A 20351-nucleotide genomic window follows, 5' to 3' on the forward strand; every position below is an offset into this window, starting at 1 on the left:
CAGTTTCAGGTCATTGTCAAATAATCCTTGAAAAAAAAAAAAAGAATGCTAAGAACAAAGAAACCAAATCAGGGGAAAAAAAAAAAAAAGCAAAAATAAAAACCTCTGACCAATCCAAGCCTCTAAATATAGCTTTTCCACTTACCTCAATGCAGATAATTCTAAGATATATATTTCTGATTCTATTCATTGCATTTAAAAGAGAAAGACCACACCAGGGTAAGCAAGGCAGGGCGGTCAGATGCATAATCTAATGACAGTGTGTGGAAGCCACTACAGAGAAGGCGGGAGCCCTGCCAGATGGTGCGGTGGGGCTGAGTTGCTGATTTCTATGCAGAGTCCACCGAGATTTTCCAAGTACGGACAGCTCTTATTGAAATGAAAGTAGAAAATGCAGGACCACAGCCCACACTAAAAATTCACTTTAGTAAAGACAGAAAACTGCCTGCGAAAGGAGAAGGTATGTGGCCTTGCTCCTCTCAACAGAGAGTAAGAAACCTTCCTACTGCAACCTTTTTACGACTGGGGCTAAAAGCCTGTCAGTCTTTGCAAAGGCACACTGAACTGATGTCTGCGTCTTGTGCACTTGTTTTCTAGTGCCTGAAACGTTGCTTTTCTGAGCCATCAGATTTGTTTGCAACTATACACTTGTGAAAAACACGAAGAATCAGCAAAGATCAGCAATAAATGGCTAGTTAATGCGATTATTCCAAAATGGTAACAGGACCATCAGCATAAGGCACCTGTAGCGTCTCTCCACCCCCAGGCCTCTGTCTTACTAAGCACACGGTCTAACTTTGAAATTACTGCAGCATCACGGAGATGTCGAAACACATTCAGCCTACTGGATTTCAGTGAAATGGTGTCTAGAAGGAACCAGCAGTAATAAACAAGTTTTACCAACAATCAGAAAAGATGTAGAAGGAAATTGATAGGCCAGTGAGCAGCGGGGTTTTGGTTTTCTCTTTTGTATTTTAATTTTGTGGGCTCTCCAAATCCGCCACCAGGCTAGGAAGATGGTAAGGACAGCCACCTCTAGGACCAGGTCTAACCAATGTCTTGTAAGTAGCAGGCTGACAAAAATACACCTTCAGTGAACTGCACGGCCTTTGCTATCAAGCCCCACGTTGCCCCATCACTGCCAGGTGAGTGTAACGTAGGTGACAGAATGTTCCCGTGTTGGTTCTACTGCTCACCAGCTGGGGAACCCTTGAAGTGTCAAATCTTTCAGCTTGAAAAGGAGAATAACATCTTTTCTGCCTCCCTGTTGCAAGGATCAGTGAGCTCATGAAGGCAGAAGTGCTGGGAAAATGCAAAGTACAGACAAATGTAGTTACCACTATAGCTGTTAGAGTTTAGTGCATGGCAACCAAACTGCCCCTGTTACTTTTTCCCTCCACCTCACCCCCATCCACTAATTCATCTCCATCTTCCCTAGCTTCCCTGCTTTGGTCTCCCAACAGCTCAGGCATACTCAAGATTACAGCACTTTTGTTTCCTTTTGGCAGCTACCAATATTTACCTGGTGGTTATCTGAGCTTCATGGAGATGAACTACGGCAAAGTGTGTCTTTATCCCAAAAGAAATGGTACTCTTCAACGCACAGTGTGTCGCGTTGCAAGCAGTCTTGAGCCCACTCCTGGGAAAACAACTCTGCGTCTTCCGACCGTCCGCCATTAAAGGAGATCCCAGCACTGAGGTAACTTGCGGAAATAAGTGTGCGTCGGGGGTGGGGAGAGAGGAGGGAAGGGGCGGCGAGTTGGTAGGAAATTTCTCAAATAAGAGTCAGGTGAGAGGCCTCAGAGTCATAAAGGCAAGACACGCCTCTCTAGTTTGGGCCACAGAAGAAAAGGGAATGGTGAGCACGCTTACAAATAAAGAAAGCGACTAGTTTCATCACCTTTCATCCCCCTTCCTCATCTCTCCTCTACATTCCAGTGGTTTTCAACTATTACTGCACATTCAAGTCACTTGGGAACTTCTAAAAATGCCCAGACTACACCCCAGATTAACTAAATCAGAATCTCTGGGTGAAACACAGCCATCAATCAGTAGGTCGTTACAGTCACCCAGGTGATTGCAATAATCAGCTAAGATGGAAAAAACATCTCTTCCATTTTTTCTCTATTCACTCCTCCCCACCTCCCCGCCCCAACCCCATACCACACACCTGCATGGTGTTACCTGGCTGAATCCCCAGCTAGGGCAGCACGAGGCAATACGTGGGCCTCGGAGCTGACTTCAAACACGGTTTTGCCATTTACAGGCACCTGCCCAGGTTCATGGCCTCTCTGAGCCACGTTTTCTCATCTGGGGAGTATAGGAGCTTATGGCAATACATGTGTAAAGAGTAGGTTCTCAATACATGTTAATATCTTTTTTTCATACGTATATATGATGTCACAGAGCCATTTCACATGTCCTCAAATTACTGTTTTTTTCTCACCTCTTAGGAAAGCTCCCATTCACTCAATGTTTATTTATTTCAAAGTTGATTACTGTAGGTATATTTGCTTATTAGCCCAAAGTGATCTGGAATTAGTGGGACTTAAAAGTTGTGAAAGATACTAGTTTGCTGGATTGCTCTGACATGAAATCGAGGTATGATGGTTAATTTTATGTATCAACTTAGCTAGGCTATGGTACCTAGTTTTTTGACCTAGGGGTCAAGTACAAGTCTAAACGTTGGTGTGAAGGGGTTTTTTTTAGATATAATTAACAGTTAAATCAGTAGACTCTGAGTAAAGTAGATTATCCTGCATAATGTGGGTGGGCTTCATTCAATAAGCTGAAGGCCTTAAGAGCAAAGGCTGAGGTTTCCTAAAGAGGTATCAATTCTAAATCTCTCTCTCCTGCCTCTCTCTGTAACTCTTTGTCTCTTTCTGTCATTTCTCTGTCTGTCTCTCTCTCTCTATATATCCATCCTATTGGCGTTCTCTCTCTCTCTCTACATATATATATATCACCTATTCTGTTTCTCTGGAAAACCCTAATACTCCAGGTGTCCTCAGAAGGGCTTCATAATTAACATTTGCTGTGTCCACTTCTCCCCTTTCTTCCTCTCTGGAGAGGGATCAAAGCTCTTTCCTTTTTTGCCTTCCCAAAGCCAGTGATACATTTTGTCCCCTAGAGTTAGATCAGTTTAAAATAAATAACTTAATAACAAAAACTAGGTATATAGTGGGATTCAGCAGTTTAGGTTTTCATTAAGATTTTCTAAACGTCCATTTCACGAATCTTAAGGGCCATTTATATGAACTACTTATCATTTATATGTGTAGCACATTCATGATTTCCAATATCTTTAAGTATGTGCGGTTAAATTGAGTGGCTTTCATTTGATACTTACCGTCTCAGGGCCTTCATGGTCTTCTGCACATGTCACTTAATCAACCCCAATGTTTAACAGCATTAGAATTCTCCCCTTTCTCAGTGAGAATGTTAGAACCCCCGTCTGCTCTGGTCACCAGATGAAGTGAAAACAATAGTAGGAAATTGCGGCATACAGAGATATTTTACTCAGCATTTTTTGGTAGGATATTCAGAGTACTTCTGACTATTTTTTTTAAATCCAGAGTGTATTTTCTTCTAAAATATATATATTGCATCATTTAAGGGAGAAACTAAAAATAAGATTAAACGCATTTTGGTGAAGTCTTTAGCAAATGATCCCAAAGATACCAGGAGACAAAAGAAAGGATGTTCTTTTCCGTCAATACTGGTATTAACTATTGTGCAATGAAACAGGTAATTTTAAAATTCCAGTTAATTCCAAAGATTTTTAAAATTTGCTTCTTCACTCAGCATTATTACGCTCCTACTGACCTGTTACTTTGCAATGTTGTGAATATTAAGTTCATTATCAAATTGTTATTGTCACAGGCTACCTATAGTGAGTTAATATAATATTATTACTATAATAACAAAAATATTTGAATTATGATAAACATTAAGCGCATGGACTAAAAATGTGCTACCTTAAATTTTTAAAAATTCAACATATGCTTTATACAACGTCAAAATAGTTTAAGTCGCACTGTTTTTCAAAAATGTGCTTCTGCTTATCCCATAATCCTTTTAGTATTTGCTTGGTAATTCAGCAAAACTCTTTAAACTGAATAAAATTAGGATTTTGTGCTTCTGTGTTTACAGAAAGAGCATATCAGACTAACAAATTTGATAATCTAAAAAAAAAAAGAAAGAAAGAAAAACCTGTTCTTATTTCAAAGGTTCAAAAAATAAAGGTTATTTGCTATGCAGACCTAGACTGCTTGTTGTTTTTAAGACAGCAAATTAGAAAAACATGGCCAGAGTTAGAGGTTCCTCAATCAGATTGAAGCTGGGACTTTTACTCCAGCAGCTCTTGTTCCCCAAATTATATCTGATAATGTTCTAAAGTCTAAACATATTTTAGTTCAAAAAGGTTCTCAGCTCTTATATATAAAATGGCACTAAGCTTCCAAATATCAACAGGTTTACCCACTCTTCAACTGATGCTTTCAGAGCAATCTGCCACTTAGGACCTCTGAACTGTAACATCTGAGGAACTGAAACTTTGAGCAAGAATGTTTGTTTTGCATTTTCCAATGTGTAATCAGAATGGAGGGGCATTATAATACAGGAGTTGATGTACTGGCCACTACCAAGGACTATTACTTTGGCAGAGTCATGCCAACGGAGCAAAGCTGACCATGTGCAAGTGAAACATAATTTCAGCCTGTATTGTGTGTTACATGGAAGAGAAGACCAATGTGTCAACAGACACAAGGAGTAAAGTATCTAAAATGGTTGCAAACTAGGAACAGCATTTATATTTCTCAATAATTCAAGAAAGATGGCGATACGCCTTTCTCTAAAGTAGCTAAAAAAATATTATTATCTGTAAAGCAAGATGGTGCCCGTAAACTTAAAATTGGCAAAATCCCATTGAACTGCATTTCAGAGAGAGGAGGAACTTGAAATGGCAGTGCTCTGAGGATGTCCGCGTGGGTGGGCGAGCATATGTTGCTGCTAAGCAGAGGAAGCGGTACACCAGGATTTCTTCCTAAGTGCGAGGTCTTTATAAACTTACCCTCATGAGGGCTGTTTTAAATAGAAAGAAAATGACACACAGTCCCCAACCAGGCTTCCTAACTGTTTGGAGAGGGTTGCCACTTTCCCAAAACATTAGGTTACTGTGGGGGAATTTTCCAAAATTGTCAACAATTCCATTTTTAAACCCAGTTCTTCCTCTCCACATAAGAGATGCAAGGCAGCATGAACTATATTCGGTCTAGTAGGAGATGTTGAGTTATTTTTACAATGCTGACTCCTACCTGACAGTGGAAGACGTATTCTGGTGTGGTTTTCTTAAACTTCATGTTCCAAACCAAGGCCACTCCATCTGGCTCGTGGGGGGCATCTTCATTGTTGTTGTAGGAGGCGACCATCAGCTCGGGGTACTGAATGGAAGAGGTCACAAGGACGGATTACGTCAAGATGATAACACAAAATAAATCATTCTTATTCCTACAGGCACAAGCTACATTACATACTTTAAATGGCATTTTCTTCTGAAGCTGTGGCATACTTAATACCAACTTCATGCCTCAACCCACTGCAGTCTGGCTTTTATCTTCAACATTCCACATGTGCTTGCCATAGTCACCAATGACTACCAAACTGCCCACACTGCTGGACCTCTCTGTATTGTCTGACATTTGGGTTACTTACTCCTTTCTCCTGTGTTGGCTTCCATTACAACCTTCTCTCCTGATTTTCTCCCTAACCAGTCTTTTTAGTCTCTACAGTTTCTCTTTCTATTACCTATATTCCAAGGGGGGCTGTGTTCTGCCCTCTTTATGTCTCTGTCTACACATTCTCCCTGGGTGATCACATCAATAAATATAACTTTACTAAGCACTAATATACTGACAACGTTCAAATCTTTCTCTCTAGGCTTGATCTCTCTCAGAGGTACAGATTTTACAGCTTACTGCTTGCTGGGTATTTCTCAAGGCTGTCCATAGACACATCTGATGAGATGCATAGAAAAATGAGTTTATTGCCTTCTACAGAAACCTACTGCTCTTCCAACATTCACCTTGTGAATGCCTTGCACTAACATTACCTAGCTTTCCAGACCAGACACTGCACATTCATTTCTACTCCTCCTTCTTTCTCACCCCTATATACTGTGTTTCACTACTTCCTCAACACCTTTCAAATGCATGTTTTCTTTCTATCTTTAAGGTCAGAGCCTCCTAAATGAATTTCTTGTCTGAGTGAAGACAAGAGCTTTTTAAGCTGCTTCCTGCTCCCAGGCTTGCCAGGCCCTACCTTCACCTACTCCACTCTCCATCCTTTGTTAATATGACTTTACCAAATACACACTTGGCTAAGTCACTCCTCTGCTTAAAATACTTTAATGGTTCATCATTACTTTCCAGATAAAATCCAAGTCACATTAGATCCTTCATGATCTGTTATTTTCTACCTCCTCTGCTTAATCTCCTATAACCTGCCCTCTCTCCTCCCAAACCCACCTTATGACCTAGCCTCACTGGTCCAGTTCTGAGGTTCACAGGTACAGCCTCTGTACCTATGATTCTGATACTTATTCTCATTGGAATGCCTGTTCTGTGTTGGTTATATCGTTAACTCATTCGTTAAGACTCAGCGCAGGTATCAGGTCCTCCAGATAATCCTAACTGATCACCCGCCACCCCTCCTTGCCTCTCTTCATCTCCCCTAGCATTATGTGTGTGCCCATTAAAGCACCTGTCAAATTGTATTATGGTTTTTCCCAGTCTATGTCCATTACTAGACTGTAAGCTCTCTGAGTGCAGGGACCTGTTTTTACTAACCTCTGAATCCAAGGTCTAGTAAGTCCTAGCACATGATAAACTTGTGCCAAAATCTGTTGAATTACAGATGCTCTTTTTTATTTTAGTAACACTGTGCTCAGTGGAAAGACCTTATCTTCAGTCCTCTGTTGTCAAATAATGCCAGCAATTAAAGACTCAAAGAAACACAACTAGTAAAATAACAAAGAGGACTCTACAGCAAGGAGAAATATATGCTCACCACACACAAACTCTATGCTGAGTGTTATTAAATAAACTGAGGCTGATTCTTATGGCAGGTATTTATGAATTAGAGTACCTTTCATGGAAATGCCATCCCTATATGGGGTTCCCAGAAGGCAGCCCCATTCAAAACAGCATCAGGATTATACCAGATCATATCACTCTTTGCTCATAGGCAACCTAATTTTTTCCTTCTTTTTCACTACACTGCATATATTTAACATAAGACTGTCCTTATAAATTCAAACATCAATTTTTTTTCTTATCAAAAATAATTAAACCTAAGTCTTCTATGTGGCTTTATTCACTCTTTGAACTCCCTCAACTTGAGAAAGCTGCAGAGTTACAACTTGCTAGTTGGTGCAGAGGAAGGAGAAGCCTACAAAAATACACATGTATGTGGCCAGCAGGGGAAGCAATCATTCTTTATTAGAAAACACTCCTCAGTGGATGCATCAAAGGCCTTTTTAATAGGTCTTTGATTCAAAGCCCATTCAAAGAAACTAACATCCAGATAAACACAGAAGACTCCAGACTGCCCATCTGAAGTTTAACCATGTCCCATGTGAAAAGGCAACTCTGTAAACATCAGCACCACTACCATAGTGCCCAATGGGCAGTCAGATGTGTCTAGAGTAACATCCCACAGCTTCACATATGGGTCTCATTGCTGGCTCCCACTTGCAATTTTCTTAATTTTTTTAAAAATTACTGAATTGAAAACTCCTTTAGAAAACAAGGAGAGTTTTAGTAAATTACCAGTGAAACGCTTTTGGTGTAAGTTCTATACCGGGGCTCATAAGGCCTAAAGATATTGATTAAATAACTCTTATCTCATGAAAGTTTTTATGATTTCAAAATCTCCTCTAGTTATGTGTGTCTAAACATGACTAGTCATATTTTCTTATTTTCCAATAAAACGCAACACATCTCCAAACAATTATTTGTTACAAACCTTAAAAGTTAAAATTACAAACCCTGTATGTTAAAATCATTATTTTTAAGGGAATATGAACCATTGGGAAGTCTGGATTACTCAAGGGGCTGAATTATCTAATATTTAACCTTGGAAATTTTACCTGGGCATCACCAGATCTGCTCTCAACTGTTCGTTCTTATAAAGAAATAAAATCATGTATTTATTGGAGAGAAAGGAACTAACATGTTTTAAGTGCCCATTATGTGCCAGACACTGAGCTGGATGAGATATTAACTCATTCGGTCCTTGCAATTCTCTAAAATAAGCAACAGTTTTCCCATTTTCACAGATGAAGAAGCCAAGGGTCGCTGGGTAAGGAACTTGTTCCAAGTTATATTGCTAATAAATGATAAAGTGAGACCCTGCTTGAAGTCTGTTTGGTTTCAAAGGCCACGTCCCTTGCGGCGCACAGTGGCATGCGTCGAAGTGGCCCCTTATGCATACCATGTATGCGCTGGTACTGGGTAAAATGAGGGACAAGAATATCAACGGTAACACACTTTGCTTCCTAGGAACTCATCATTAAGTAGCGGGAGGTAAGATACAGGCATGAGCAACTACCACACAAATATAAAAGCAGAACATGGTATGTGCTAAGGTGGAGATATAAAAGAAGTGCCGGAAAAGCACAGAGGAGAAAATAACCATTTTAGTTGGAATGGGGTGTGGCAGGGAGACATACTGGAAAGGACTTGAGAAGAAATGAGACTTGACTGGGCCCTGTCAGATGGGCAGGCTATCAGGGGAGAAGAGGGAGCAGAGTATAGACAAGGGTACAAATACTGATGCAGGTGATGTCTCTCGGGTATCAGCTTGGTTCACAGTGATTCTCCCAATCTCTGGCAATTACCTCAATACACAGGTGTATAACTGCCCAGGGATAATTAATTCATTGCAGGGTTGATATGTGACCCAGCTGAGCCAATCACATTCTCGAACCTGGCTGCCATAAATTCTGAACTGAGGACACAGAAGCCATGGGCTGGCACGTGAGTCAGGTTATGGTGGCGTCCTATTGGTGAAGCCTCTCAAGATTTATACACCTGAGTCCCAGTTCTTCATCTTTTCCATGGGTTCCCTGGGTATCCTAGTGGCTCTCAAGTAAATTCCCTTTTTGCCTCAGGTAGCCAGAAGTAAAGTTTTCTTAATGTATGCAGTGGAGAACAGGTTCAGAACACAGGTTCACCTGGTTGGGAGGCAGGTTATGTGAAGAGATTAAAAAGAAGAAAGGGCTGGAGATGCCTCAGGGCATCCTCACAGAAGTCACTGAGGGCAGACTAGTGATTTTAGACCTTACTCTAGGGACGGCAGGCATCACATGACCGCTAACACCATTGCTACTACTACGTACACTACTGTGTCACATTTGTTGACTTTTCATGTACTAGACACTTTTAAAATTCTAAGTATTTCAAATACATTAAATTACTTAATATTCACAATAAGCATGTGAGCTAGGTATGATTATCATTTTATGAATGAGGAAACTTGAGCCAAGAGAAGTCAGGCCAACTTGCCCAAGGTGACATTGAGAACATGTAAGTAATCTCTACAAATATGCAACTGGAAAAAGTACTTAAAATGACCCAACAGTGTAGAGAATTGAGGTAGGGAGACGAGTTAGGGAGCTATTTCCTAACATAAGCAAGACGCAGAGGACATGACATAAAGTGTGTCAAATCCATATATAAGTGGATTTGAATTGGTGATAGTGGGAGTCTCTTTGCTACTATAAATTTGATTGGGTTTGACAATTAAATGACCTGTCAAAGATTACTTGGGTTTGTACCTTGGATGATGCCAAGGTTAGGGGATGCAATTTACATGTGAGAAGAATATACATGGTGGTAGTAAGATCATAAGTCTGGTTTTATACACATCTGCCAAACCTATCATGTGGTATATAGACAGTATCATTGACCCCCTGTGCTAAACAATCCTCAATGAACGGCAAAGTTGACATAATTCCCCAAGTGCCCAAATGTCTTCCAGGGAATAATGTTTGGTGGATATTGCGCAAATATTGCAAAGTTAAAGTGTTCTTGCTTAAGAAGCCCAGGAGAGCAAAGCAAAGTGATGGAAAAACCTTATAGTTTCTTCCTTTTTTCCCCTCTCTGTTCATTCTGTTCCACTCAAGAAATCATCCCAGGCAGAGATGCCTCGACTAGACTCCCAAACGATGCCGCTATCCTTTACTTCTTTCTTCATGTCGTTGGATTGCATCTAGATTTACCCCAAAAGTCTCTTCATCTCACAAGCAGGTAAACCTGGTCATTTGAATCCCAAAAAATGATTATGCTGTAGGAGCTGAGGGTTCCAATTCCTTTTTCTTACGGTCCACATAAAACACATTTTTCAGAATTGCAAACCCCTTCCCCACAGTGTAGATGCGCAGATTACATAAAAATGGGGAAAAATAAATGTGGTCTCTCCAGAGCAGACTTTCCCCCCTTGCCAATTTCACTTTCTGCAACAAAAACAATACACAGGATCCTGTGTGGAAGCAAACCCATTCATGGGCAGTAGGGCCCACCACACGCTGAGGCCAGGCAGGGACCAGCCCCGCTGATGCTGGCCCCGCTGCCTCCTAAGGGAGGGTTATCAGCCGACCCGGGAACTCAGTAAAAGCTGCCTTTGAGGAATGTGTCAGATAAGGTTCCTGTGTCACTTCCAGACTCTGAACAAGTGAACAAGCCAAGCTAAGTGTTTCCTCAGCCTTGATCTGATTTCTGTGCACATACCCCAGCATGCTCACAGACCACCCACACACTGGCGGGAAGCGGCAGGGTAAACCCTGCTTGCGTTAGCCTCCGCACCACCATGCACTGCGTGCTCTCTTGTTTGGATATAAAAGGAGAGTCAAGAGGAGAGAACACTCGCGCCCACTCTGTGGCTGTTGACAGTCTGGTTGCCGGGGGTTACACCCCTCTTCGGTACGCCTGTTCTCCCGAGGACTAAACGGGGCTCTTCACATCATCTGCTTTACTGCTCTGCCTAGAACACTCTCCTCTCCCCTCCATTTTTCTTAATCCCAGTCTTCTAAGAAGCCCTGTCCCACCAGAAGCAGATCCCAACCGCCACTGAATGCTGAAAGCACTTGCCGTCTGCCCCATGTCATTCAGCACTTAGAACCTCTCTCGGTTCGGATTCATAAGCCCTTTGGGGAGACCCTGGCGAAGAGTGTATGCCTTGAAGTGCTAGAAGACTTAGGTTTAAAATCCCTGCTCTACCGCATCCTAGCTGAGTCATTTTTAGTAAGTTACGTAGCTTCTCTGAGCCTCAGTGTCTTCAGCTACAAAATGAAAACATTAACAGTGACCGCCTCACTTGATGTTATTCAGGATGAAAGAAGATACTGTCTTCAGAGCAGCTGGCACAGGTTTTAGCGTATACAAAGCACAAATAAAAGCTAGCCATGATTATTCTTCTCAATAAAAGCATGGACTACACGACAGCGGAAACTATGCTGTGCATAAATGCCCAGACTAATCATTCTTACTTCCCTCATTGCTATTATGTCATTGTCACTGCAGGAGGGAGCACAGCACGGTCATCAAGGACATGGGCTCAGGAGTCAGACCACCTGAGTTCAAATTCTGTCCTCACCACAGTTAGGCTGTGTGCCTTCATGCACGTTATTTAACTGCTGAGTGCTGGGTAAATTGTACACTAGTTGAGTTAGTCATTCAGTAAACTGGCTTTTGGTAAATTTGCCTGCTTTCACTCTGAAAGCTACACTAGGGAGTTTCGACTTTTTTCTTACAGGCAATGCAGAGTTTTAATACAGGGAGTGAAATGATCGGATTTACATTTTTGAAAGATCATTTGGCTATAGATGTCCAGAGGCAATATTATAGGTGAACGAGTGTGGACTTAGAAAGACCATTAGTTGGTAAGCAATACTACAGGTATAAGATGATGAATATGTGAGAGGAGAAATGGACAGTCTGGGTGAAGACTGGGTCTGGGAGATAAGGAGAAGAAGGTGCTAATATTAATAGTGAAAGTTTTGCCTTAGGCCCTTGGCTAGGTTGTGATAGAGTTAACATGGAAAGTAGGAGGAAAGGATTTCAGCTTTAGGGAAATAATGAGTTAGTGATTAGTTTGAGACTCTAAGGGACACCTAATGGATCCATCTGGCGTGTAAAGTAGAATTCAGGAGGGAGGTTGGGTGGGGACAGAAACAGGCTGCCCACATGCTGGGGGTCTCCACAGCAGTGGAAGAGCTGGCCCTCAGCAAGCACGTCGAGAAGGGTAGAGGCTGAGGACATGACTACAGGGACCACAAGGGCAGAAGAAGAAGAAGTCTTGGAGGAATTTGAGAACTAGAAGGTAGTACAGTTGTAGAACTCAATGGAAGGGTAACGTTTTTAGAGGTATGGTGAAGTCACTAAGCTAGATGGCAAAGAGGGGTCAGAGCAGATGAAGGCTTAAAAATATCCACAGGATTTGACAAATAGGACATCACTGGTGACTTTAGTGAGAGCAATTTCATGCACAAAATGGCCTGGCTCTTTGTCTGGGACCCAGCACGTAGTAAGCACTCAATGTAGATGAATAATAGAGGGTAAGATTTAAACTGAAACTTCAGCAAAATGAGAAAGCAAACCAACAGGCATAGACATTAGGGAACATATCCAGAGTAGTAGAGCAATTCTCTCTCTCTTTTTTAAACAAATGCCATGAGAACACAGTCAAGTCTGTCCCATCCCAGCAACAATTCTTACCTGGAGAGACCAGTCCATACAAGTGACTACTCGATGCTTGGACCAGTGCTCATCATAGAACTGACGACTGAAAGACAGGTTGGCTCCAGCCTGGACATCCCTAGGAGGGTTTAAACATCAAAGAAAAAAACGATGCTTCAAAATAAGGTTTTATCTCTACTGCTTATATTGAAAGAACGAAATGGCAAGAGCATGGCACACAATACTCTCTGAAGCCAAAGCATCGATTTAGATAGCAAACTCTGATTATAGAAAGACTAAAGATGGTCTCCTTTATGCAAAACTCCCTCTAACCCTGGCCCAGAAAGTTTCCACATGTTGTTCCAAGCCTGGTATGAAATGTCAAATTTGTTTCAGATTCCCATCTTGACCAGTTCTAAAGCATTCTCCTCCCTCCATAAGCTCTGCCTTGAAGCAGAGTTTACAAGAAATCTCCCAGCTATCAAGGGAGCACAGCACACTGGGAGTTTCTTTGATATAAATACAACCTTATCTGACCTTAGACCAGAGATGAACGCATGTTTCTATTTACCTGTCATTTCTGATTGACTAGCAGTGGTTGCGTCTTTGCTCAATAGCATGTGAAAAGTTCTACCCTGAGACCAGCCTGCTAAGGTGTGGGGGATTCACCAAGAGTCTTAGACACTTAACACAGGCCAAAAGAGCATCTGAGTGGAGGAGGACTATACTTCGGCCAGTGTTTACTTGGCTGATATTCGACTGGCCACAAAACCTCCTCTGAAGAACCCTGCACTGGTCGTGAATTTGCTCCACAAGACTGAGTGTTTAAATTGAGTAATGTTTGTTCTATGACAGGAGGTATTCAATCTGCATGAAAAGCTGCCTATACTGCTTGGGCTTCAGGAATTCCTCCACACTCTCCTTTTTTCTGCTTATTTGCTTCATTCCATTGCCTGGCACCCTGCCTCACTTGTCCTAGACAGCTCTTGTTCAGACTGGATGACCTGACTTCAAACAATTTACTTGGGCTCCAATAAGCTGATTTCTTTCTTTCCTTCTTTCCTTCCTCCCTTTCTCTTGTTCTTTCTCTTCCTTCCTTCCTTCCTTTCTTCCTTCCTTCTTTCCTTCCTTCCTTCCTTTCTTCCTTCCTTCTTTCTTTCCTTCCTTCCTCTTTCTTCCCTCCTTTCTCTTTTCCTTCCTTCCTTCCTTCTTTCCTTCCTTCCCTCCCTCCCTCCTTCAAACCCTTCCTCAGCTCCACCACTGCAAACTCAGGCAAGAGGTACATGTGCCTAAGTACTTGCCAGGAACCCAGAATAACACTGGGCCAGGTACCTAGAGGGAAAAAGGACTCAGGAAATTAACTGAGCCATAGAGTAATAGCTTTTAAAAGAACACAAACATCTTATAACAAGTATATTCAAAATATTGTTCTCACTTTGATGCCATCTAACGATGCTGTCAATTGTTCAGAACACTTTCAGAACTCCCTTTTGAAACTGTTTTAGGAGCCTCTGTTACAGTGCTTTGAGCATTCTCAATGATGATACGTTGTCCTTTGACAATGCATTTGAATTTTAACAGTAGTAAAATGTCAGGTCTGATGAAAAAGGCACGTGTTCTCATATTTTCATATTGTTTTTGGCAGAAAGAAATCAGTAGCTGAAAACCAGCTATATCTACCTCTTACAGAGCTTATGAAGTGCCTCCTGTTATCCCCATGAAGATGGCTGAAAGCCGCTGCCTTATACAGCGCATATGATACCGTCACTGAGAAAGTCATTTGGGGCCTTTTACTTTTATTGGTTGTTGTTTTTTTTTAATCTGTAAATATATCCCTGCACATGTGTTTCCTAAGAGGGATATACACATAATCTTACAGTATCAAAAGAGGAAAAAGTTTCCAGTCTCTGTCTGCTGTCTCCCACATCAGTTAAGTTCTCCCACATCTCATGTTTATTGTCTTCTGCTTCCTGTTTGCTTACACATCAGAAATAGATCTACTGGATATAACATAAATCTCCTTTTGCTGCTTATAAGAATGTTTTCTCAGAGGACAATGTACATGACTCTGCCAGTCTCTATCACCTGGACTGTTCCCCAGATAACAAGTTCAAAAGCATTTCACGGAAGCACATGATAATTACAGGGAAACTCTAAGCCCGAATTCATAACCAAAGCCCTTAGTCAAAGCTGTTCAGCAAGATCAGCTCTGGAATTTCATCCTCCTCTGATTTGTTAGGCTTGGGACTTGCCTAGTCAATACATAAATGAATTTAGAATCAACAGACAACTTATCACAGTATTTTAAAAAAATACACACAAGAAACTAACCCGTCCTTTTCCTCTAACTCTCGGCCGCTGTAGTCAAAGAAGATACCAGAGTCTTCTGCCAGCGCTCTTTCAATTACCCGTACTGTGCGATCAAAAAAGATGAGAAATTCCTCTGAATGAAGGATCTGCTGTTTTTCTTCCTCTGTCAGCTCCCTGGGAGGTGCTTTTTATATACAAGAGATTGTTAGGAAAGGGAAAAAAGAAAAAGGACAATTAGAACATTTCAAGAGGAATCCAACCGTTGAGAGAGACTGCTTATCAAAAGAGTGGTAACACCACCGTGGAATAAGCCACTGTTAATATTCATTCAAAATTATTCTTAAATTCACACCAAAGGTTTTTGCAGATGTCTTCACTGCCAATTTTACAAAACGATTTCGTATCTGGACTAATTACTATTTTGAAGAGTTGAAAAAGATTACAAATGAAAATAGATTGGTGTGTTTTAACAATCAGTTCTGAATGTTATTTTCTTTAGAACTAAAGTTGAAAAACAGCTCAAACAGTATATAATAGAGAAATCTATAAAACTATGTATATTAGGTTGTAAAGCTATTATAAAGCTGTACCTACTAAATAATTAAAAGCTCTCTATAATAGGATCCAGATAGCACTTTTCCTCTTTCTACTAGATAAATTCATTTTATTTTAGCCAGTTAGTTTTTAAGGCTGATTAACTTACACAGATTCCCCTCAAAAACTGAAACATGTCCTTCTAAACCTGCCTTCTCCCAAGATATCTTCTGCTTTTAAACAAATGGAACAAATAAATGCTTCTATGAGACACCTCACAATTGTTTTTATGCCTTCTTTTTCTAGCATGATTAATGTTATAAAAATAAATGTGAAGATACAAAGTGAGGCAGAGAGATTAAGTAAGTAGCAGTAGGTCATAGTGTCTGAAAGTCAGCTCACCTCAGAGTCACAATTAAGTTACACAAACTGTTCCTTCAGTAGCAGGGTTTACATGAAACTATAGAGAAAGGATTAGGAACTCCCCCAGAGTGAGAAACCCCTAAGGGCAGAAACTGTCAGCTGAAACTTTGTGGCTCTTCAGGAACCCCAGCTCAACTCCTGAGCAGAGAGACGTCTATAAACGTTTGATTGATTACTCTTTTAGTAGGAGCAGAAGCTCCTGAAGTTTAAGCTACAGGAGGAGGGTTGCGCATTTAAAACCACAGGGCTCCCTGGTGGAATCACTCACCCACATGGTGTCCCAAACACTTCCATGACCATCTCCATAATCAGGACAGATTTCTACCTGGCCACATGGTCACAGAATCATTTCGGTGCAATCACGGGTAGCATGATGTTTTATGGAACTGTTATTTGATTTGATTAATGGTATCTTGAAGCCACTGTCCTGAGAAATCTGAACTGTCAAGAAGCCCTCCTGCAGAGCCACGGCAGTGGATCTCAAGCATTTAATGTTCATAAAATCTCCCCGCTTCCGGCCTCCCCTTTCCTGCCCCACACTACGATGCAGGGCGTCTGGAGGGACTCTTGTACAAATACAAACTTGCATTTGTACAAGAAGCCAGAATGATTATAATGTAGTTGGTTTACACCATTGAGAAATGCTCTGCAGGTAACACTATAACAAAAACATGATTCATCCACTATGGCAGAAGATCTTCTCCAAAAACAGTCCACCCTAGTGTTTTTAGCAGCCCGGAATATAACTAGAAATCCAGCTTTGCTGCTGAAGTCCAGAGCCTGAGAGCAGTCCATCCAAGTGTATCGAGACTCTCCAAGAACCGCCATCAGCATCTGCTGAGCAATGCTGTCCACACACAAGTCTGAGAAATGGTGACGTGGGCAGTGTGTACACCGTAAATAACAAGAACTCTTCAAAACCAACCTGGAATCCAAGAGTCACTCTGCCATTTGCTAGCTTGAATCCTTTTATCAGTGAAAGCTCTCTAGGCAGCAATGTTATCTATAAAATGAGATAATGCTAGCTAAACTGTAAGTCTGATTTAAGGGTTAAAAACTATACTGGGCAAATATAAGCATTCAGTAATTAGTAATTACGTATACTTCATTAGTCTCCTGTCTACAACGCCCATAAATGAGGCATTTGAATTTTTTCATCCTTATGTAAGTCCAAGAAAACAGTGAAACTACTAAATGTAGCCAGGCAAAGGGGAAACGCTAAGTTCATTTCGCTGTGGTCAGTACTATTATATAAATAAACAAACTTCAGTAAGCAAGGATGCCAAAGGGCGAAAAAGAATGTCTTATTTTAAAAGCTTCATCCAGCTTTAGTCACTGCTAATGGGTGACTTGAGACACACTTGAAATTAAGCAGAGAAACAGGAATTTTTTTCCCTTTATCCTTTTTTTATGATATTAAAAAATTATCTATTCTATTCTCTGTTTATCTTTTTGAGCTGCATCAATTTCACCTGTGTCTTTCCTTACAGGTCCATTACCTGGAATAAAAAATAGTATGTGTGTAATTTTCTGTAATTTTTTTTCTTCCCTGTAGTTCATTGTCAGTTTGATCTCAGCTTTCAAGACTGTAACTTCTCCTCTAAGAGAAACATAAATGGCTGATCAAAGCGTATTTGCAGAGGCCAAGTTCAAGTAAGTGAAGCAGTAGCCTCTCCAGATATTATGTTTGACAATACAATATTTGGGCTTGAAATTAAATTGCTACTGAAGCAAAACAAAGGCCATATTTTATATTAAGCTTTGATGTCTAACAGGGATCAAATGACATGATTTGTTAGCACAAAATAATAAGATGCATGTGCAGACAAGTACTTTTTCTAAGTCATAAACAACATTCAACTTAGGAGTTAAAAAGAGCCATGGTTATTTTGGATAAAAAACCCAAACCTCCCATATTTAAAAATCCTTAAATTGATGTGTTGTTACAATGTAATGAAAACATAACGGACTATCCAGGAACAACCACCAAAATTGGGATTCAAAGATAAAACCTCTCCAGACATTACATTTCATGAAAGAAAACTAGATGATTAACAGAATCCACAAAACTCAAAATACAAGCATAAACTATTAGAATCAGAACTGTATTACTCCAGGACACAACCCAAATTCTCCCTGAAATCTCTGTTTCTTCAGCCTTTCCCTATCCCTGGAACCCAATGAATTATTTTCAACATGTTCACTGTATAAAAATGTAGGAATTAATTTAATAGCAAAAGGCATACCAGAGCAAAACAAGGGCAACGATCATGTTTGATTTTTCTTAAGAGTCACAAGCAGGAAGTGCTAGTAAGCAGGTTTGTTGGTGTTTTCACAACATGGAGTAGTTCTGCTAGGAGCTAACAGTATTTTATGCATTTAAGGTGACCTTTTTTAAAGAATAAAGATTCTTTGTGAAAAGTAGAACACATGGATATAACTTACATACGATACAAATTACAAGGCAATTTTCAAACTTACCAAAATGTACCTGAACAGTCATATTTAGCTTGAATAACAAGTATGAAAACAATGTACTGGAGTCATGAAATTCCAAGTTTAGAAAACCGCCTAATTCTATGAATTCGTGGCCTGCAAAATTAAAATCTAGTGTGAATTTTATAGGGTCTACTTTTTTTTATTTTTGTTACAGAAATGTTCATTTCTCTTGGTTTTGCATATGGAAATACCTTTTTTATGTGTTACTCATGTTGATTCTATCCTATGCTATGCTTTCTTGAATTTTCTTATTGATCTGAATGCATACTTTTTCAATTTCTTTTTTATTTACTCTATTTACTATATACTGTATCTTTTGATTTAGAGAGTCCCTGGAATTTTTCTCTCTGTAAAAATATAAAATTGGTAGTTAAATTCCTAATTTATATTAAGTAGTTTACAATCTCATTTTTAGGTCAAAAGTAAGTTTAAAAATATCCACTTCAGAAATGTCTTGTCTTGTTTCAATGAAGCTTTAAATTTCCATATAAAAAATCACATCTTTTAAATATTTTTTAAGAATATATCTAAAAAATAAAAAAAAAAATTAAAAGTAAACCCACATAACCTAAATGTTAAAATAGATTAAATAGGCACAGTGGCTCTTATGGAATTTTACAATGAAATCAGTTCATAAACAAGAGAAAACCAAACCAAACTAACAAAGAATGATGTCTTTCTCTGAAGTTAATGTGAGGCTTATGAGTTAATGTGCATTTATGATTCTGTTGTTTTAAATCTCTAAACATGAAGATACCAGGACAGTCACATACAGAAATTCCCTAAAATTTGATTAAAAGCTAAAATGTACCTGCTGTTTTTCTCTACACTGTTGCAGAAAAAAGTGAGAACAGTAATAAATCGAACCCGTATTTCTTTACTGTTTAATGCGTTTTGATGTCAGATGGGCAAAAATGTCAAAAGCGAGTGAGCACTGATTTTTTTTTTCCCATTTCTCCTTCACTACTTTTTTTTTTTAACTCCAAAAAAGGCCCGATTCCTCAAAAATGTGTCCCCTGGTTTGAAACTGTGTATGTCAAGTTTCAGCCTAGTACAAATGTTTATGGCTAAGTAATAAATCCTTGAAACTCAGGGTTCACATGGAAGTGCTGACACAGCCCGGACTACCACGCAGCCGTGTGAATGGTGCCACAATTGTATCTGCTAGAGATTCTTTAAAAAGTTTGCAAAATACTGTCTTGCTTAAAAAAAAATGCCAGAGAGAGTATGATGCCAACATAAACATGCTTTTAACCCATTATGTGCTAATTTGCAGAAAAGCCATTAATAGAGACTAAGGCACACAGCGCGGCAGCAACAGGAAATGTACTTTCAAACTTCTTTTGGACTTTTAACAGGACTTTAATCAATTCCATGAAGCATGAGTAACAGTTACAACTAGAGGGTGTTTCTGCTCAGAACTTAAGACAGAGGTTACAATGCTTTGCCAGAGAAGACAATTTGCAGATTTGGGTTGGACGTGGGAGGGAATCCGAGGCAAGACACACAAAATATACCCTGGTTCTTTATCACCCAGTACATCTTAAGGATCATTTACCAAAAAAAAGAGGGTATTTTAGTAAATCCTGACTTATTTCGTCTCTTGCTATACCTATGTTAATAATATTCTATTCACTAGCTTAAAAGAAAAATGTTTCTAGCAGAAGTTTAAATGTGAAATCTCTTCAAATACTTCTAGAGTCTCAGAAAAAGTAACTCTTTTGCCCTCTGTGGATGCCACTGTTAAAGATGTTGAATCTACCTGCCACCTGCCTCAGTGGTACCCTAAACTTGGCAGTAATCAACCTCCCTCAATGCCCGCAGAGGCGGAAGTGAGCCCATATGACCAGC

At 40.0% G+C, this 20351-nt stretch overlaps 1 protein-coding gene across 3 annotated transcripts in view; it reads right to left on the minus strand.

Annotated features, from left to right (window-relative positions):
• Positions 1–20351, minus strand: part of DYNC1I1 (dynein cytoplasmic 1 intermediate chain 1) — a 377849-nt gene that overhangs the window by 107439 nt on the left and 250059 nt on the right. For all 3 annotated transcript variants that reach the window (XM_045508648.2, XM_010972445.3, XM_010972429.3), the window contains 3 exons: positions 15066–15228; positions 12774–12873; positions 5316–5441 (listed from right to left, as the gene is read on the minus strand). In XM_045508648.2, coding sequence (XP_045364604.2) covers positions 5316–5441; positions 12774–12873; positions 15066–15228 — 389 coding nt within the window. The remainder of the gene's footprint in view (positions 1–5315; positions 5442–12773; positions 12874–15065; positions 15229–20351) is intronic.

The sequence above is a fragment of the Camelus bactrianus genome, chromosome 7 (assembly GCF_048773025.1).
Source record: "Camelus bactrianus isolate YW-2024 breed Bactrian camel chromosome 7, ASM4877302v1, whole genome shotgun sequence".
In the NCBI taxonomy this organism is placed as follows: Eukaryota; Metazoa; Chordata; class Mammalia; order Artiodactyla; family Camelidae; genus Camelus; species Camelus bactrianus.